The following is a 22,047-nucleotide window of genomic DNA, read 5'->3' on the forward strand; positions in this document are numbered from 1 at the left end:
TAAATTGTTGTGTGCCTTGACTTACAACAACTTCATTCTCAAATAATAAATGTGCCTTATCTCAGGCTACCCAAATTCTCAAACTATATTGAAATTATTTTTCTAGAAAATCCCCAAATAATCTGCATATTTTGATTGTGGACCTAAATAAAAAAGCACACATGCACGTGCACACACACAAACACACACACCTTAGACACCAAGATACATTTGTAAAATATTCAAGAACGCTACTAATGTTAAAATAAATTTTGATTTTGCTAAAGTGTAAATACCAGGAAGTAGTTCTCTATAACTATTGTAACTTCGAGTAGGAAAAAACAAACAAACAAAAACCAAAAAAAACCCTCTACATAAATATGTCACTATTTGAACCTGTTTGAATGACTCCACTACTTACATAATAATTGGCAAGTGAAGCTGCTTTTATTACCTCAGTTTTTAAATCATGAAGACACTAAATTAAAGGCCAGCTAAGAAAGACATTAGATGCCTGTAACTTAGTTTCCTTATGCTGGATTCTTTGCATCGCTTTTATAATTGACTTACTATACTTGACTTATTACCTTGTGTCCCTCGACAATCTGGGAAGTAGTAATGGTCATTTGGGAATCTGGAATTATACAGATGAAGACTCCCTAAAATGTTCTCTCTTTACGTAAGTGGAAAGGAAGATGTGTTACTATAGGTATTCAAGGAAGTTCATATTGTTATGTTATGTCCCTGTGTTTGCATTAATAAAAGATACAGTAATATCCTGTTAACACCTGGTGGCCCCCAATGATCCCTGCTTCTCGGTATTCACAACCAAGGTTTTTTTCTAGTACTTCCACATTGTACCAGTTTGGTCTGTGTGTTCAACCAAATACAGCAGAAGGGAAGGTATGTCAGCTCCAAGATTAGGTTATAAAAGCCTGTAGCTTCCATCTTGGGCTCTCTTTATTTCTCTCTTGGATCCCTCGCTCTGGGGAAGCCAGTTGCCAGGTCATAAAGATGCTCACTAGGCTTTGGAGAGGCCCACATAGTGGGAATTGAGATCTCCAATAGCCCACTAGGAACTGAGGCCTGCCGAAAACCATGCAGGTGAGTTTGGAAGCAGAAAACCACTCCATCAAGCCTTCAGAAGACCGCAGCCCCAGCTGATGGCTTGACTGTAACCTCATGAAAGACTGTGAGCCAGACCCGGCCAGCTAAGCCACCCTCTGATTCCTGATCCCCAGAAACTGTGAGGCAAAAAGCATTTTGTGTGTTTGTTTTAAGCTGTCAAGTTTGGGGATAATCTGTTACGCAGCAATTAATAGCAAAACACAGGGAACACCAACCTTATGACAGCATTGTTTCTACAGAGCTGCAGGACTAGGGAGAAAGCATTGGGCATCTTTTTTTTTTTTTCTCTCTGGGAAAGTGGTTCTTAACCTTGTAAGGGTGATGAAAACTTGTAAAACTATGATAAACAATCAAGATCTCTTCCTTAGAAAAATGTACCTACACTCAGGGACATAATATTTTGCAGATGATGTCGGGGACTTTATTTAATCTCTGAAGCCTTTCTAGGAGTGTACTCTGGGTGCAGGATGCCAATTAAAAAAACCCCAGCCCCAGGAGAAGATCAGGTGGAAAAGTAGTGCCAGAAACAGGCAGGTGCCCCACTTGAATTAATAACCCCGGGAATGTTGTCCACCAGAGAGCCTTTCACAGCAGCTCACACCTCTACTCTACTCCTGCAGGGGGAAGAAGCCACAGTATTTCGAAGAAGGTTGCCAAATGATGGCATGGATTGGGAAGGCCATTCCAATAGCTTGGCATTTAAGCTTTCCCACACTTCAGTCTGCTTTTACTTTTCTTTTTTTTCTCAAGTAAGCTCCATGCCCAGCATGGAACCCAATTAAGGGCTCAAACTCATGACCCTGAGATCAAGACCTGAGCTGAGGTCAAGAATCGAATGCTCAACCAACTGAGCCACCCACGTGCCCCCAGTCTGCTTTCACTGTTCTAAAAAATGTTAATTCAGCAGTTAACTATCGAGGCTTGAAACAGCAATGCTTGCCTTGGATCTTTAACTTGGGGCCCAGGTTCCTTACTGTTGATCTCCTTAGTAGGACTGTTGGGAAATGCAATGTGTACAGGGTCATGCTGACCCTCTGTGGAGGGTCTCTGTGGACACGGGGATGCACACATGAATGGCAGCAGCACAGGAAGCATCCTCCTCATAGGCAAGCATCAAGGATGCTTTTCCTGTCACCTAGCCTTGAGAGTCTGGCAATGTGGCGCAGCTTTGGGGAAAAAAAGCATAATGTTTGTATATTTATCTGGGTGATTAGTATTTGCTTTTCAACACAACTCATTTATAAATTTTATGACTTGCCAGAATGAGAATCAGAGGGAAATTGTGTGTGTGTGTGTGTGAGTGTGTGTGTGTGTGTGTGTGTGTGTGTGTGTAAGGCGGGGGAGGGAAGGATGGGGAGAGAGAAAGCATAAAAAATAAACTGGCCTTCAGAAAACTTTCTCTCCATGAAGCTCATCGGACAGAAACACACTGCCTCCCTGTCCACTCGGGCCACCCCTACGCTACCATGAGTACAACAGAGCCTCTCCTTACTTCGTCCTTTTATCCAGGAAACACAATTAAAAGCCTACCATGTGTCAGGCTATCCTTTGCACCACCAATAACTTAATCATAAGAAAAGTCTAAGTAGCCCACACATATGCAGAATCTTCTAGGATTGCACGTGGGCAGTATCCTTCTACAGCTCCCTTTCTCAGACTCTGCTAACTCCAGAGCTCTGAGCCAGATTATTCAATCATTAAAGTTCTATTTTATTGTATCCAAGAAAGGCAGCGAGGATCTAGAAGAGATCACAGAAACCTGTGTCAACATGAAAGAAATGCACTGTTGGTGGAATTTGAATTTCCTCTGCAGCTTCATGCTGAAGGATCCAGCACGAGCTGGAGGACCTGGGAAACTGGCTTGGGCCTGAAACCTCCAAGGTCAGAAGTCGTCCTCCACGCTAAGCGGTGGAGCCTAGGTCTCTAGTCTGGCTCGGTAATGGCCTCCAGAGCAAATCCCAACGGGAGGTAGGATGGCCCACCTAACCCAGCCAAGCCACGGAAGGTCTGCACCAAGGAGCTGCCACCGCTATGGTTGCAAAGGGAAGAGCCCCCAACATCTTCGGAGGCTGCCAAATGATTCCATGGCATGGAGAAGCTACGGCCCTCACTTGCCCTTTTAGCTTTCTTGCATTTAGATCCAGCTGTTTTAAATCACTTTTTCATTTTTATTTAGTTTAATCGCATTTTATTTTGGCCACAGTGGGTAAAAGGATAGAAAAATCCCCCACCACATTTTCTTTGCTGGGATTTGAACAAAAGAAATCATTTTATGATTATTGCCGTGTGACAAACTGCTCACAGACCTAATTTGATGTGAAACTGAGGGGGAAGATGAGTATTATCACTTAACTTTGATATAATAAAATGCCTCTGCTTGCTAAGAAAGCAGAAAACTCCATGTTTATGTATGTGATTAACAGATTCTCTTTCTTTTTTATATGTCTTTGTTCTGCACCACGTTAGTGTTAGAAGGACAACACTTGGCGGTCTGCGGGCTAATATGGATGTGAAGGCATTTTTTCAAATCTGACCACCTCACTGGGTCCATTTTAGTGACCAAAATCACGCCTCTATTCCCCCTTAGGTCACATCCTAGGAACACACACAACCCTTGGCTACTTTTCCGTCACTTCCCTGAACCAGGTCCTCTTCCAGAAACACCTCTGGTGAGCTGCCATTGGATTTGTCCCTGGCTCCAGCCTCCTGAGTCCTACCAGCTGGCTGTCTGGGGAAGGACCGCACTAAAGAGGCAATTAAAACAACTACTCACATCGTGTGCAAATATTCTCTCCCTCACTCTCTGATATTCCTCTTCTCTCTCTTCAATTGATTTACTTCGTCTGTCATCTCTAAAGGGATGCATTCTGTTTTGCTGAACAGAAAAAAGAAATCAGTACGGTTATCCAAGTTGAGCTGCTGGAAATCTGCAGTTAAGCAACTGTCAGCCGAGAATAATAAATGTTCATTTAAATAAATGGAGCATGAAGAGTCTCATTCCCTCTGGTCCCTAAGGAGGCAGTGCCGGCATGTGTGGTGTGCCGTGTGTGTGCATGACACGCAGTGGCAGGTGGCTACTGCTCCCGCTGGTCTCCCCACTGGATGCAGGGAGTACAGCTGTTTCTAGAACGAAAGCACCTGGACGTGTGTCAGGTGTTCGGCCAGCTCAGCTATGACGTGGGTCACAGGGAGGGACTCTGTCTCCTTTGCTAGCCCGTGTGCTTTGGACTCCTTAGACAAAGGAGGAATGCTGAGGAAGTGGCTAGTTCAAGGCGGCTAAGGGAAGAAACGGCTCTGAAAACCTGGGCACTAGAGACACAGAACAAGGGAACCGAGCAAGTAATGGGCAGAAAGGAAACTGGACTTGATGTCTCCAGTCCTAATTTGTGTTTCTTCTTTACTCAGTGACTGACTGATCCCGTGCCCTGCGTTTTTGCATAGAAGGTAGAAGCTAAATTTGAAAAGCCTGTTTGTTGATTGAGGTCAATGCCAAGGAATCTAAAGTAACAATCCAAAGAACCCAGCATGAGGACTGTTCTTCAGCCTTGCATCTGCACCGCTGCCTGCATCTCAACGACCCTCCCATTGTCTTCTTGCCATTCCTCACAAAATGCTCTGCATTAACCACGTTCATCCATCCATTCAACAAACGCCCACTAAGTACACGACACAGGCATGTGGTTCGGAGTCAACGGGAGCTACTTGTCACTTGATGGTGGTAGCGTTGGGGGTAGGAAGAAATGAGATACAAATGACGAACAGGTTTTTAAAAAAAAAGTGCGTCAGAGATGCACGTACTGGCTTCCAGTGACTCACTGAGAGCCATTAAAATAATAACTTCAGCAAGATGCATATTGTCTTACCTTTAAGAATTCTAAAGCAAAGTCTATTTTCAAAAAATCTTTTTTGATTGTCAGAGACACAAAGTGTAATTGTAATGGCATTATATAACTCCCTACTGTTCTAATTATTGTTTAACATTTGTTTTCTTTTGCCATTCACTTAGTTTTCTTCCTAATCACCCAGGATGCCACCCCCCCACCCCCAATCTGGAGAAGAGGTTTAGCAAAGTCTCTCTACCCTTGCCAAGGAACCATAAATAAGGCTACTCTAGGACAATGTAATGTTTTGTCACAAGCAAAATACACAAAAAGGAGAAAGTTCTGCTACAGTTCATGCAAAACAAGCACACGGTTTACATGGACAGTAGAACATGGGAAGGAGGAGCGGGGAGACTAAAACATGAACTCGATTCTTTTCTGTGAAGACTTATTTTAGGAGAGTTGCAAAATCCACCTGTCCTCACCATAACAAGGTTTGTTCTTTACAGCTACACCAGTTGGTCATCGGTCCGTATTGAGAATCCAGCCCAATTTGTGCACAACTGAAGGACAAAGCTGTAGGAGTGGAAGGACTGCCATAGTTACACAGACATCTGGAAATGTGATGACAAAGCTTTCCCCGACAGCTCCGGCTGATGGCATCCCAACCCGCCCAACACATGCAGCAGGAACTGCGCCAAGCACCACCCATGCAGCCCAACACAGAGCCATTGCTGAAGCAATCAGGACATGTTCTCTTGGCTACCCACTGAATGCCAGAGGGGGAGGCGAGGGGGCAAGGAGGTTGGAAAGAGGACAGTCAGTATCAGAGGCGGGGCGGGGGGGCAGGGGGACGGGGAGCTGGGGGAGGGAGAAGGGGACAACAGGACGACAAGAACATAAGTCAGCCCACCTTCAAAAACAACAATGTCAGCCACTCTCAAACTTGAGAACCAACCTGATTGTCTTCTTTATCAATACTAGAGTTATCTCGCTTCAAGATAAACCGCTTCTGGGATTCTTCACCTTTTTCATCTTTTAAATGTTCACAAAACCTTTGCTCTGGTCTGCCAGCAAAGTAAAACATATCAATAAAAAAGTTTTCCCCCCTTGTTTAAAGTTATTTTCTTAGTGCTGTTTTTCCCCCACAGTGGCATTCAACTTAAAAAAAAAAAAAAAGAAGTTACGCATGGTTTTGACACTAGAATTGCTGGCATTATACAGATAGGTAATAATATGTCACTTCCCAGGTCTTGTTAGAATACCTTTTGTTGTTTGGAATTCGGAGCCTTGTTTGCTGAATCCTTCTCACCATGGCTGAAGTTAAAAAAACATTTCAAAGGCCTGAACGTATATAGCGTATAGATGTTTTCTTTCATTATTTTGACCTCCACCGCTCCTGAATTCAATCAAGTTCACAGCCACATTGTCAAACAAATGCACATGTTTAGAACTTGGGCAGGCCATATTAATTCACCAATGTCTGCAGACTAGGGGGACAGCTCCTGTTATATCGTCCCACTCAAGAGCCATCAGAATCCATAGCGAGAGAGGATCATCTATAAATTCTTTCCATCTTTCTCAATGACAAATGCTCTGGAATCTGGCTCCTGTAGACTCTGACATCCTTGACCATGTCTTGTAAATCAGTTCAGTAATTGGGGAAACGGGACACATTTAGTTTAAACAACTTAATGGCTGATTAGCATGGGGGAAATGCTCCAAGCAGTTACACACTATTGATTAGTCAATTGATTTTTTAGGTCCTCTTAATCATTTTGTATTATTACTGGAAAGGGCTCCACGTTCTTGTTAATTTCCCACACTCGTCACTGCATGCCACAGAACTCAATGAATGGCTCGGGCATGGGTTCACCCCCAGAGGAAGTGCTAAAATGTTTGTCCCGGGTTTAGAAGTTGTAATTGATGACTCTCATTAAAGCGTCTCTGTCATGTCTGATGTATTACTTCTGAAGCCCAGTGGGTTTTCTATCTCTACTGGGTTCATTATGCATTCTGTATTGGAAAGCCACTTCTCAGTGTCTGTTGTTTAATATGGGTGACCAGTAATTAAGGGAATCTCATAATTTCCTTCTAGCTCCCAAATAAGCAAACAGCACGTTGAAAACAAAGGAGTCGTTTAAGTGTATAGTTCAAATCTTGACGAGATGCAACCTTTAATCAAATACATGTACACAGATTATACTGATCTGTGAGCAGACACTAACAGAAAATTGGAATAATACCAGTTACGGCTTCCAGGACTGTGTATGATTTTTGCAAAATGGTATCATTGTCATACTCAATCCTTACACTAAAACTCTGATGTAGGAGGAACAAATATTTCATGCCTCTTTTACAGATAAAGAAACCATCCCTCCGTGATCCTTTTGACTCCCAAGTTTATAGATTTTCCCAGCAAACCACAGGCATCAAACAGCCTATTCACATCCTTGCAGAGATGTGATTCAGTCTCTCCGCTTCCACAGCACACAGCAGGCCAGAGGCCCTCCAGCCTCACAAGGAAGAACAAAAACCCTGCATGACATCATCTGAAAAATCAATGGAGATGTTTTCCACCAAAATTAAAATGTAAAATATGATACAACAAACAATGCAAATATGGCATTTGAAAATGAGAACACTAAGGGAACAAAGTAAACTTGCACTTTATGGTGAAAAGGCCATTTCCAGTGGAGAAATTAAACGTGTCTTGTGTTGCATGCTTATAGCACACTTCTTATTCCACTGGATAGTCTTATAATGTTAGTGTGAGTACGGGCAGGCCACTGTAAATGATAACAATTCTCCAGGAATTTTTTTAAAGCCTCCTAATGTTTTCAGCCAATACTTAGATGTTACCTTTTTTTTTTCTTTTTTTAATGTAGCAAGTGAAATTGGGATATCAACTTAGATACAAATGCTGATTGTGTCAATGCTAAGTAAGTCTCTCTGAATGTACTTAAACTCCATAGTCTGGTGAATTCTAGTAGATAAAATGCTTTGCTTGCTGCTAAGTTTACAGATCTATTTCTTATATTTGTTGCTAATAGTCTGTAACTGTTCATTTAGATATAAAGTGGTCTGGAAATGTGAACTTTTTGATTCACGAGCAGAAGGTGAATTTGCTTTAGGCTAACTTCTTTAAGAAGAAAACCGCTTTGAGATTTCAGCATACTAACCAGGGTGAGAATGCGAGCTCCCTGTTGGTAGAGACCTTGCTTTTTAAAGACTTAATTCTTAGTGCCTAGAACGGTGCCTGGAATATGGGAAGCATTTGGTTGAATAAATAAATTAACCAATGTATGAACAAATGAAAATTTAATAGAGCTGTTTATAAATCACCGTATTTTAGAGACAGATCAAAGAGTCACTGAATAAGATATGCAGTCATAAATTTTTAAATTATAAAATGACAAGAGAGAGTTTGGTTAGTAGAATCATAAATTCAAATTTAGAACACGAGGAAGATCTTTAAAAATCAAACTTATGTTTTGGTTCAAGTTGACAAAAAAGGATCATGTTACTTTAAAAAAGTTTTTAAAATTTGAGGGCATTTTGGGAAAAGAGGTGGAAATGAGAATCTCAGTTTTTTTGTTTTTTTTTTTTAGTTTTGGAACTTCTCAGTTTAAAGTGTTATAGCTACAAGAGCTGTTCAAACATCATTTTTGAAATTTCATTTGCATTTCCTCATAGTGCTGGCTTATTTGGTTTTCATAGCAGAACTTATTTAGGAAAAATACATCTATCACATAAGAAAAGAATAGTCAAAGGAGCTTATTCTAATCAATAATGTAAATGTGATTCAGAGCAAAAGTATTTCTTGTTCTGATACATATTATGCAAAGTGCATTCTCCATAATAGCTTTTCAAAAATATCTTGTTTAAATTTTTTTTCAGACTTTAGAACCTAATAGTCGAAATTATTAGTTCCTTCATGATTTTCTAAAACTATTTTAAGTGATTACAAAATAACCACTTGAAGTTTGTGTAAAACGGGGGGGAGCGGGGGGGCTAACAAGATTGTTCCAGGTTGATTTTATCGGGAATTATCTATTACTCTAGAGTTAAAGGGCAATTTGCAGTTTAAACTCAGGCAAACTAAAGTATACAACTAAAGTTTTGCATGTGATTGAACTACAAATTACTGGTAATGCACCATTATATTAGAGCTTTTAAAAGTCCTTTTTACCACAAATTTAACATCATAGCAATGTTATTTCTTAGCCATAAAAATGAATGGAGCTGAAGTAATATATTATGGACCTTTGTTTAAAATGGGAATGAATAACTTTCGGGGTATCAATATGAGGATGTAACTCTAAGACAAACTCCTCCAAGCTGCAAAATGTCATGGTATTTATTAAAATTAATGATTTTTTTAATCAACTAGAGTTGATTACATACATATCTCCTAGTCATGCTTGACACATGTCTAATTGCTTTTTCCTGATGGACGATAGTCCATGAGGTATTATTTCTAGCTTTCTATCATCATCAAGAAGCAGAGAAAAGGGATTTAATGTTTCTTCTTGATGAAAAGATAGTTTCTTCTTCTTAAGGCACAATCCGTAGTAGGTATTTATTGTAAAACTCATTGTTCGTGTGTGGTGAACAGTACTGGCATTTCCAGTCAGTGTCTTGGTATCTCCAAACAAACCTCTGAAAAATCAGAATTAAGTCCTCATTGTTCCTCATTAGACACGGCTCAGGAACTGAGAGGCAGTGTGGCTGAGTGAAACCCTGAGTAATACATTCAAACTCTGTCTTCTAGTCAATCTGTTACAATTTTAGGGTTTTTTTTTTTTTCCTCCTTGAAGCTTAAAATAAATGAACACTCATTATTATCTTAAAAATCTTTTTCATCTAGAAATATTTTCACCACCAATTTCTTGAGACCAAATTTATTAGATTTCTTCCAAATAGTTAAGCCTAATCCCCCCATTCCCCACATATACACAGATGAAAAATTCAATTCTACTAAATATGGATAGGCTTAAACGGATGCCTTTGAATTTCATACCGAATAACTGAAAGACAGTCATCAATATGCATAAGTATCTTAACAAAGAAAGGTTTCTGTGCACAACAGGATACAATATTTTGATGGTCTAAGACATCTATCAAAAATATTTTAATAGTCGAACATATTAGGGGAGTCTAAGAAGCACTGTTCCCTTAGTACTTTTAAGTCAATTAAAATATTTATAGCTGATGTCTTTAATTTAAAAAATAAAGTCCTACATTCTTCTTCAAGTATTTTGCAACATCCCCTACCATTTGGTCATTTTATACCATTTTGTTGTCTTTTAAATGAGACCACATCTTACAAACCCCATATATGCAGTGCTAAGTACCCAGCTTCCTTTATTCACATCTTTCAAATTCATGTTCTTAATTTTCTATACCTTTGACAAAATCATTTTATTCTTCTCTGTCTCGATTGTACTGTACATATAAACAGAGACATGCAAGCTAACATGGGACTTGACCTTGACCCTCCTTTAACATAAGGCTCTTCATGAGCGACAATAACATTAAGCAGAATGCCCAAAACAACAAAGATCTATAAGGCATCTCCTCGTATTGGTGCCAGTACCCTGGAAAGCAGGCTATTTGCATTAAAAGAGCCTTATAATTGTCAGTCCACCTTGACAAAGGGATTCCATTTCCAAGAATGAAGCCAAATAAAATAGTAACACATGGATACACAGTGTCATTGTTCAAGACAGAGAAACAGTGGAAATCCAGGTAGCCTGATTAAGTAGCTTAAAATATCTCCATATGTAATATGCAGCTCTATAAAATGATATCCAAGGCTACCAACATAGAAAAGTGATGTCTAAGAGGATATACTATAATCACATTTATGTTGAAAGTATAATATCTAATAAGAATAATGACAGTAGTTGTCTCTGGATGGTAGAGTAATGGGCAACTTTTACTTCTAACTTTTTATATATTTGTGATTACTATAATAAATAGCATTTTATAACAACAAATAATAAATGCTATAGGTTTAGAAATATATGAAACCAATTCAATGACCTACAAGTGGCTTGTATATAATCATTGAATTATGGACAATTAAAATATTCTCGTCTTTTGAATATTTTCTTTCATGTCCTATATTATTTTATGATCTAAAGTGGATATTTAGTTGTTTCATTTTGTCAGAAAAATCACCCTTTTTATTGCTGTATCCTTGTTGATCAAGATGCATAGAGACTTGCATTTACTAATGATACTGTGATGATAATAACTAAGTGATAGTGTTTAATCTCAAGATCTTTTTTTTCCTCTTTAAAGAGAGAATTCAAATAATAATGATACAGAAAAAAGATAAGATGGATGAGGGGGAAAAAAAAGGAGAAATTATGAAATTTGAAAAAGAGAAAGAAATCCTATGCATTAAGACCTAGAAGTTTATATTCTGTGTTTGTGAATTTGGCTATTTCTGAACAGTACTGAGCATGGTATTGCTAACAATACCAAGGAGTCACACACATCAGATGGATACACTTAGCCTAACAAAACAAGCATGTTTCTGCAAGTTTACCTATAAATTGAGAATTTCCACAAATGAAAAAAAGCTTTTTTAAAAAGGGCTAGATTATCACTGAACTTTTCTTTCTTTAAGTTCTCCATCCTTCCATTTCAATATTACATGAACAGTAAAAGGCAGTTGCATTAATATATGCAATGACCAAAGCTCCATTCCCCCCAAAGCAAAATGCATTTGAATAATCCAATAGCTTTATATAAAATGGATGTGAACTAGCATACTAAATTTAACATAGCAGTAGTTTTAATAATTAAACTAAATTTTAAACAATTCACATATAAATACTGATAAGTGGGCCCAACAAAAGTCTGTCTTTTCAAAACATGCATTGTGGTGTCTTTTCAGCTCTGCACCTTACTAAATGTGTGCTTTTTGCAATTTACTTCACATCCCTAAGACAGAGATTTTGTTTGGTTATTCTGTTGTAAAAACGGAAAGCAATAATAATTCTTATCTGAGAGTGTTTGGGAGGATCAAGGAGACACCAGATAATGCAAGTTATGTGTCCAGCCCAAGGCCAGGCACGAGTAAATACTCAGTAGACGTTATAAGCCATCATTACCATTGTTCGTGTCTTTCTGAGAGGTCAAAATCTTAAGGTACCCCCAATGACTATTGAACCGACATTTACATTAATGTTAATTTTAATTAGGATAAATCCAATCTGCACTATAATATTCAAATAATGGTTTGATTCATGAGTTCCAAATGAAGCAGTAACAATTGTCTGAAAGTAATGTTTTCTTTGGAAACTGCTGAATGTGATTATTGTTTCTTAGCATGAAAAGCTTTTTGCTTACACGTTACAATGCTGTGTATAAAAACATTCCATTTAAGCTTATATGCAAATATAGTATTTTCCTTGCTGAGAAGGTCCAGAGTGATCTATGTGCTTTAACTGATAATGACTAAATATTTTTTGTATGTGTAAGGAAATGCTGGGTTTTTTTTTTTTTCATTTTCCTGGTTTAAAGGGCAGACAGGTGGGAAGCGAGGGCTATGCTCCCCTGGGAACGCTGTGGTATCTAGAAAGGCTGGGAGGTTGAAAGGAGTATAGCTGTGGGGTAAAATGTATTAGGAACGCATCCACTTCCTGAGGTAGATTCCAATTTATTGTTTGAAGATTGGTACCAATCATTACAATCTAGCATTTAAGTATGCGATTCAATGGAAACCAGACAACTTTGACCAGTAAAACACAACTTCTCTTTCTACTGTATGGCCAATTCTATCTTCCCTAAAGCTGTGATAACATGCTCATGGCCTCTCCACTCTCAGAAATCTTAAGATCAACAAGACACAAGAACTACATCAAGAAGACCAACTCTTCATTAGATACAGCCAGACCTGAATCTTCAAGTATGCCTGAAAACTTTCCCCGAGGCACAAGGACTGAAGTGACTGCCAACCCTAAAGGTGGATCTAGAAGCAAGAAAGGGAGAACTCTGCAACTGGGTCTCATTCTGCTGCCTACAGCGAGCAAAGCACCAAGTTCTAGTAATATCGCTTCCTCCAAAACCATCGCACATTTGGGATAATACCGCATGCAGTATATGTGTGTACAGTGAACCCTTCTCCAACGGTCCGAACCCGTATGACACAGATCATATATTTACACACACACACACTCAGGTGTGTGGGCATGCACACACAGACACACAGTACTGATCAAAATTATCTTGGTTCTTTAACTATAAACAGAAGATGGACATGTTTTATAGCCTATAGTTCTTTTGTTCAAAGCATGACACTGAACATGAGACAACCTTTTCACTTGGCACCGCCTAAGAACCTGGAACTGGGTTTGGTCTTACTTCAACATATGTCGGGACAGTTTTTAACCCAGTGTGTTCTGGAATTTTGTTGGCATCACAGTTTTAACATCCACCTTGGTATTACCATTGTTTCATTGAGTTCCTTGCTCAACTTTAAAAAATAACGAAATGCAAATTAGAATTTTGTAAGGAAACCAAGGGAATTTGGTTTCTTTCTTGCTTTTTCATCATTTCAGAGTATTGGTTCTATTCACATTAGTGCTTGTTTCCCTGACCTGAGGAGAAGGGTCATGGCTGAGGCAGGAACAGCAGATTTCAGTCTTGGATCTTCTGTGAGTTGACTAAGTAAGATCAAGACATGAATCTCTTTTTGCTCCTGTAAAATGGTTTAGCTTTATCTACCTCGAACATTGTGAGCTAAATAGAGTATTTATTTATTTAAAAGAATCATCACTACATGGGAAAGCCCTTTTAAGAGAAAGCTACATTAAAGATTCTAATGTGATAGAAGGAGCATGCATGTTTCATTTCCACAATTAAGGGGTAAATCATCCATGCAACACTCCAAGGGCCATAAATAATTTCAAGTGGGGAAAGGAACACAACAAACTTACTTTCTCTCCTCACGATATATTTTTGAGACTTACCTATCTCATCTACAGGATGCGATCTCTGAGGCATTTGAGAATAATAATATACGAAAATGCAGCATTTGTGAGAAATGATACAGAGTTTGACCAATATTAACAAATCAGTCTTACTTTGAGCCTGAGTATTGATTAAAGGACTAGGTTGTCAGTTCAGTAAATAAAGCTTCATGGCTTTGCTGAGAGCAATGTGATTCTTAGTTAGGTTTCTGATCTTTGGCTTCAAGTCAGATGCTTTTCAAGGCTATTCCTATGAAAAAATGCAGAGTAAATTTACCATGTTTAGAAATAACAAGATGCCAACCAACCACTCATAGATTTCCAAGAGGCACTTAAATAAATTGATGTCTGATCTTCTTCAGAGGATCATTAAGCAAGAAGCAGTATCGGGATGCTACTCAGTTTACTGAGGGTGCTATTCACATGCCCAGCCAAAGAAAAGGAAATAGAACACATGTGGGAAGGAAAGCTTGGGGTTTTAGTTAGTTAGTTTGTTTGTTTTGGTCTAAATGCCCTGGATCACCTGCAGGGAGTGAAATGCTCAAGAGTCAAAAATGGATGATTCCCATTTTAAACCTTAGCTTCTTCTGGAAACTGAGCAGAACAGACGTCCATTGCTGCTCTAACCCTCCTCTCTATGTCTGTCGCTGGGCGGGTGGAAGGTCCCACAGTCCTGCCTCATAGTGCAAGATTTAGCCATTACTTCAGGGATTCCCAACAAAGTCAACTGGGCTCAACTGCTTCATGAAAGAGAAGCTTATCATTCTTGTGATTTACCAAATAGCTAGCTCAGTTAAATATCCTTTCTGCAACAAAGGAACAAGCCAACTCTGGTCATCACTACCCAGGTCCACCCTTCTCAGGAATCCAGGCATTGTGTTCTCTTAAGGTGTAGGCCCAAATCTCTGCCTTTGGGTCACTATTCTCGTTTCATGGTTTCTGGGGCCAGGGACCTCTCTCCTCCAGTGGAGATGTCATTTCCAGAAGGAAATGCTCTGCATTGCACCGAGAGTAGGGGATTTGAGGCAATGACTGTGGGCGGGTGCCAAAGTCAAAAGAAAAAATATTCAAGAGATGACAACCTTCTAACATGACAATTATCTGGGACTAGTTAAACAGTTACTCTGACATTTGCAAAGACATTCAGATACACATGGGACTCTCTTTCCCTATGACTGATCTTGGCCCTTTGGAAAACATTAATGCAAGGAGATGGTTTCAAGCCTCCAAATGATACAACCTGAGCATATATCCTTTCTCTAAGATGGAGAAAGGCAGACAGAGGTAAAAAAAAAAAAAAATCATCTAATAAAAGAACAGTGGGTTGCTTTGGGCTAAACACCTAGAAAAGTAAGCAAAAGACAGTGTGGAGATCAGAAAGGCAGACAAAGAGAAGGGCAAAGTTTCTCATATAAAAATAGACACATATATTTGTAGCATTTAAATATTTTTTATAAAATCATGTTCATGTTTTTAGCCTCAGTCCTAAAAAAAAAAAAAAAAAAGCAACAGTATAGAGAGTAAGCACATTTTAAATATCACTTCCAGTACCAAAATAACACAGACCTTAACACCCCCTACCCAGATTCCCAAGGGGCTCATTCGGTGCTACCACCTAATCTGACAGTTAACAAAGAATCCCAATGGAAAAAAACTTAAAAGTGCTACAGAGTGAAACATATTTCTGGCAACATACGGGGGAAAGAGGGATAAACTAAAGGTGATAGAACATAACAGGGTGAGTCTCAGCTCAAAAACGCCATTTGTCATTTCAACAAAAGGCAGTGAATTTTAATGAGGAGCATCCCCAACTACTCAGACCCAATTTGTGAACCAATAGGTGTGCTGGGAGGCTCCAGGTGACATATACTCACCTGTTCTTACCCTGGCTAGCTCCGAGAACTTACAAGGTTGCGGTGCTGGAGGGTCAGATGACTTCCTTGTCAACACTCTGAAGTACCCAGGTTTGCTCAGAGGAAGGCACTTTCTTGGAATGTCTCCCACATGAGCATGGCTAGCATTTCCTACTCTCTCTGGACTACTGTATCCTTCAACCCCACCCCACGCTCTTGTGGCTCTGGCATGAAACCATGGATTTAGACAATTAGGTTGCCTGAAGCAGTAATTTCATAATAATACAATAGGTAGGTTTACCTCCTACACTGATATTATTGTTAAGTATAGCTTTTTCATTTTTAGGGGGGGAAAAAGATGGAAGTAGAGTAAAGCAAGGTTGAAATTGAATCGATATCATCCCCCAACCAAATATCACATCTTGCAGTAGTGATAAACACAGAGAATGTAAGAAGAACTATCAAATTGTGGGAAGTATACGTTATTTACTGATATCACTGAGTTCATCTTCAAAAATATCTCCCCTTCCCCCCCGGCCGTTCATTGTTTCTTATCAGATAGCAAAAGACTTCAAAGAGGTGGAATTCCCCACCAATCCAGGGAATCTTGTTGAGGATTTTGCTCAAGATGTTCTGGGTGTTTTTGCTCTAAGAGAGTTAGATTATTTAAGAAAATTGTTCTTAGCATTTAACAAACTGACTTGGATCCCAGCCATGCTAATCATTGCTTCTCTGTAAGCCCAAAATTGAACCTGAGTGTGTGCCTCGTTTTCTGCTTCTGTAAAATAAGGCTCTAATTACTTAGGTTGTAAATATGTTTTCAGGATTAAATGGAATAATATACATGAAATAAGAGGTAAAGTATCCAATGCAATGAATAATAAGTAGGTAATGCTCTTATATCACTTAAATAACTGAAAAGTCAGTCCTCAGACAAATTTTTTCCATCATGAAAGACAGATATATTTTATCTCAGGATATTACAGAAGATACTAGAGGAAAGTAAAGTACATACACACACAAATATAATCCTCACAGTGTACTGTCATGAGTAAATGTTTTGAACCTCATGTGAAACTATTCTCTCTCTGGGCAAAACTTAATATTCTCAAGCCACATTGTATAATTACTTGAACTGCTTATAATCTAGAAAAGCAAGGATTCTGGGAAATAAATTCCAGCCATTTTGTTGCTGAAAGGCATCCACGTCAGAGGATCAGTGTCATTGAAGAAGAAAAATTAAAAATTATATTAAAACGTGCTTTCTCTCTGTCAGCCCTTTAGTTCATTTTTGTGTCCTCCATCCGCACTTTTCAACATTTCTCCCAAGCTACGGTGCCATTTAAAATATGCACCTTCATGTATTTGCACTAAAGTAGCATCAAACTGTATCCCCTGCAAAGGTATTCCCAAAACATAAAATCCACAAGGAGTCATCTGAGGAATTTCCATCTCTTCCTCCCTCCTTAATATAAATGGAAACATTTCCATCCAATAATATATCTATTATAATATATCTTTTACTGTGGTCCCCACGACCATCACATGCCATTTGCCTTGAGAGAGCAACTCTTGAAGTTTTCGGACGACCAAAGAAAATCAAGACACCCAACACTTAAACAAAATGCTCTGAACAGAATGTTCCATTTAAACTTTTAAACACACAACTTTCTACAGAACAACAATGCTTCTTTGCTAACGCTGATTCTTTGCCAACAGTGATTCTCATTCTGAGGGGGTGACTTATTACTATTTGACAAATGACATTTAATTCATCCCCTTCTCTTGTCCTGAAAGATATCAGCACCCCCTCGCCCCCTTCCCCAGACAACAGCCACTCAAATAGAGGACGGTTGGAAAGGTGGCTGGAATAGAACAGCATGACTTGACAGCTCTGGGTTGAACATTAGTAAGCTCAGCTCGTCAGGAAATGCCTTAAAAGTCCATGCTTTACAGTCATTTGCCTTTTTTTGTTTAGGCACAGACTGACTCACAGAGCAGGGCTAGAGGGTGTGTGCAAGGACAGGCATGGGGTAGAGACTGAGCCAGTCCAGGCCCTTGCATCGTAGCAACTACACTGGAAGTGTTCTCTGCACATGTCCTCTTTCGCTCTTCCGGAAGGCATAAACCGGAGGCGTCTATTCAAAATTGGCTATTTGGGGGAGAAAAAAAACAAAACAAAACAAACTAGTGTTCTTCTGGAAGTGAAGTCTAATAAAATGATAATATGATACTTATTAGCCAGAAAATGAAAGTTTTAAGGGACAGATTATATCCAGTGGTATTTGGAAACTTGTAAGAATCACACAAGTTCAGACAAGAGCTGCTCAATAGAACTTTCTGAAATCATGGCAATATTCCATGTATGTTCTGTCTCATATGAGCACTTGCAATGTGGCTAGCCTGACCAAGGAACTGAATTTCGAAGCTTAAATCTTATTTAAATTGAACTAATTTAAATCGAAATGTAAATAGCTGTATATAGCTAGTAGCTACCATCCTGCATTGCAAGTTTAGGACCATCACGCAAAGTTTACTGAAAGTCTTTACATGGTGCTTAACTTTCTCAAAAACCACTCTACCCAGAAACAGGTATCAAACATGTACGCTCATATCATGACCATGTGGTTGCAAAATCAATATGAATTAAAAATCAACGCACTCTCTCTGCTAGTTGAGCCTGTATCAGACAACAGGCTTGATCTATGGGTTTTTCTATGTCTGTTATGACCTAAAGAGAAAAAGAGGAGAAAAACAAATGAAAAAAAATTGTCCATTGCTGGCCTATTGTGCAACCAGTGTGTCCCTGCACTTACAGTATCTGAAAGTCATAAGAGAAACCAGAATGGAGAATGAAAACCAACAACAGCAACAAGGAGGAATGCTTGATGGAGAGGGGACGTATAAATGTTTAAAGGACAGTGATCTTTCATTCCTGTGACACTTGAAAATAGGAGGTGCATGTGCCAGCAATCAGATAAAGTGGAAAGCTGATAAATTTTAAAATGTATTTTGCCAGCACAGTAGAACGCAGCCATAGGACCCAATAATTCCGAAGCTTTGAGGGCCCTTAAATACCATCCACTTCAAACTCTCCTGCAGATAAATAAGTAATTGGAAGCCCAGAGAAGCAAAGAGCTCGTTGTCCCTGAGATAATAGCCCAGCTCCATCCCAGATCTCTCAGTTTGTGTTCTCTCCACTACGACCTTCACTCTCGTTCTGCTGAACACAGACTGAGCCTTGAGGAGAGAAAGAGCCTCATCTCTAGCCCTACTTGTCCAGCCTCGGGTGAGCAGAAAATAGAGTGTTTGAAACACGCCACTCTGCTAGACATGAACGCTCCCTTCGCTAGCTCCCTAAAATCCATGCAATTCACACAATTGACAAGGCACACTGTGAAAAAAGAAATTACAATGCACAAATGTTTTAAGAGAATGCTTTGCATAGGGACAGTTTTTCAGTTTAACATATATTTGCTATAAAAGTGGCTTTGCACTGTGCTCAAAACATACATGCCTTTAAGAGAGCCAGGTCCAAATTTCCAAAGCAAATGACTACTCATCCTATGCTTTTGGTGACTCAATGGGACGGGACATGAAAAGATATTAAGATAAAAGCAAACAATTATTTTAAGGAGCAAAAACAAATAAAACACCTTCCTTTTAAAGCTAGAACTTAGATAATTCTCCTTTTACAGGTGGAAAAAAAAATGAGATGACAGATTTTAACTGACTTGTTTCAAGTCACACAGCTAGTAAGTAAAAATTGGGACTTAAGGTGCAGGATTTCCCTCTCTGGGTGCAGAGATTTTTGTTACTCTAGAAACCATAAGACAGAGGTCTACAAACCGGAAAAGGAAAGGAAAGGACAATTATCCTGCATATGTCATTGCTGTTTTAAAATGTCTGTTTTTTGAATTTGAGTTATACTTTGACATAAAATGTCCCATGCTTTTTTCTGTAATCACATGGAGTATTGATGGAAGAAAGACAATTATGTTTTAGGAGCTATGTAAAATTCTGGGAATAAACCCACTTTACTGCCCAGATTTTATAAACTTTCCCGGTCCTCAGATAATCTTCTGCAGATAAATGCCACACACCGCTGCTAAGTGCAAGAGATAAATAACACTGCACATTTTAAATGTCATGTACTTTGAATTTTATATCATGCTCTTATAAATGAATCCATAAGAGAAAAAGAAAATGCTAAATAAATACAGCGATGGGCTTACATTCTTGTGTTGCTGGTCTTGTTGATGATAACAGATTTCCCTGTTTGATCCACATTGTGATCCAACCCAAAGTAAGCTGCCACCCGATGGACAAGCATCCTCTGATAGGATGACATCTGAGGGAACTTTTTATAATGATTGCTGGAAAGGAATACAAGAAACAGCGGGATCAACATTTGTGTTTCTGGCCTGTAGGACCTTCTATAGGTACACACACAAAACCATTCATTTTTCATCCAAAGCACACAGCTTATTTCATCTCTGGCATCACACTTCATGTCCTCATTTCCAGACAATTTTCCATTTATTATGGATTTATTGATTAAGCTACACTAAGTATCTTTGTTTCATAGTTGCACATTTCTCGCAGCAAAGAGAACTTAATGTCTTTTGGAAAGTATTCTATTTTGCTCCATGATACCTCATGAATGGAGCCAGGCTCGGGACAAATGATATGACATAGTATGTGACTGCAGATGCCTATCTGGAGATGTGTCATTACACGGTTTACACTGAAAGCAGCACAGTTATGACCAGGCATAACCGACTGCAGCCAGCTGGAGCCCATTAAAAAACTATAATAAAAATGAAAAGGGTTGCTTCTTGTCACAGCTACTCTATGCTAATCAGCGGCCCCCTGTTTATAGCCATTTTGTCAGGAATTTAACAAGCAGAAGCACACATGGTCCAAGCAACAATTCCCATCAATATATAGCTTCTAATCGTAATAGCGTTTCCATTTAACAAATCGGCAAACATATTAAATAATGTTTTATCTATCCCTAAATCTTTCCAGAATGAATAATTAAACCCAAATACCAAACTAAGCACATCATATAAATTAATCAGCACTGCAATATAACATACTTGTTGTCACCAATGAAATCAATAATTTCCTGCTCCATTTTCAAGAGTATCATCCTGTCCCTGCAAAATAAATGTTAAAATGAAAAGTTTTGAGGCACTTGCCATTCCCAAAGACCTAAAAAGTTCATTTGCATGTCTGAAAAAGATTGGTTAAGTTGATGTGACTATAAATCTTTACCTAACTCTTCTCTAGAATATGCTGTCCATATGCATGTGGTTTCATCCTACTGAAGATATTTCTCATCTCATTTGTTAAGTATTTTGTAATATTGAAACTTCTGCAGTTTTAATGTTAATTAAGACATCTAAGGTGTTAAGCCCATAAGACACATCAAATACATTGTATATTTTAAATTAATAGGAAACTGGAGCAAAGCAAAGCCCAAGTAAATAGTTATAGAACTGCAGTAGAGCATAATCGGTTTATTTAACATTGACTTTCACTCTCTATCTTTTCCCCTTAATCAGTATCTCTTTGTGACCAGGAAAGCAGAACTTGTAAACTATAATTTACTCAGTGAGTAACTACCCAGGAATTAAGACTATCTATACATAGTAAACATGCAAACAGAAAAGAGAAAATATAAGAGATAGCTTAGGACATTAGAAAAGGTGCCTGCATTTTACAACTCTACTTAGAAATGCTTGGACTCATGACTTCACAATATTCTACTTTACTCTTTTAAAAAATAAGAGGTTTATTTAATAATTTACCTGGAATTATTCTTTAATGTGTTAATCAGAAACTCATGTAAGTCTATGCCAGTAGAATCCGTGTATTCTTGGCTGCAATCTGAAACAAATAGCAGGAGGAAATTGTCAGGAATGCTGATGGGGAAGGGAGGGTGAAAAAGGTTTCCCTCCTGCTGGGTAAATTTTAGGTGAAGCTATTGGCGTGAAGGTACATGTTTCGAAACTAGCAAATTGGCAGCGTAACACCAGAATGAAAACCAGATTCGAGATGGAGGAACCCAGTAGATCCTGAGTGTGGAAAGATCCGGCTGTCACAGGAGGGGATGCGGGCACAGTCGGGCAGGAGGTGGGTGGGGTGAAATGCCACGTGTTCATGCCTTGCCATCAATCAGCAAGGCCAGGGCCTCCATGTGACAGTTCCTACCAACCCACAGAGAGAGTTCTCAAGAGTTTCAGATTCCAGGGAACCCTTTTTCTCTTCAAA

General features: G+C 39.0%; 1 protein-coding gene across 21 annotated transcripts in view; it reads right to left on the reverse strand.

The window, feature by feature from the left end:
• ARPP21 (cAMP regulated phosphoprotein 21) overlaps positions 1-22,047 on the reverse strand; it is a 153,746-nt gene that overhangs the window by 79,732 nt on the left and 51,967 nt on the right. For 15 of the 21 annotated variants that reach the window (XM_036111398.2, XM_078073836.1, XM_036111407.2 and 12 more), the window contains 5 exons: positions 21,585-21,663; positions 20,871-20,930; positions 20,004-20,144; positions 5,887-5,995; positions 3,881-3,982 (listed from right to left, as the gene is read on the reverse strand). In XM_036111398.2, the coding sequence (XP_035967291.1) occupies positions 3,881-3,982; positions 5,887-5,995; positions 20,004-20,144; positions 20,871-20,930; positions 21,585-21,663 (491 nt within the window). The remainder of the gene's footprint in view (positions 1-3,880; positions 3,983-5,886; positions 5,996-20,003; positions 20,145-20,870; positions 20,931-21,584; positions 21,664-22,047) is intronic. The other 6 variants (XM_078073855.1, XM_036111413.2, XM_036111411.2 and 3 more) reach the window with 1 other exon arrangement.

This window comes from Halichoerus grypus, chromosome 1, assembly GCF_964656455.1.
Source record: "Halichoerus grypus chromosome 1, mHalGry1.hap1.1, whole genome shotgun sequence".
Taxonomy (NCBI): domain Eukaryota; kingdom Metazoa; phylum Chordata; class Mammalia; order Carnivora; family Phocidae; genus Halichoerus; species Halichoerus grypus.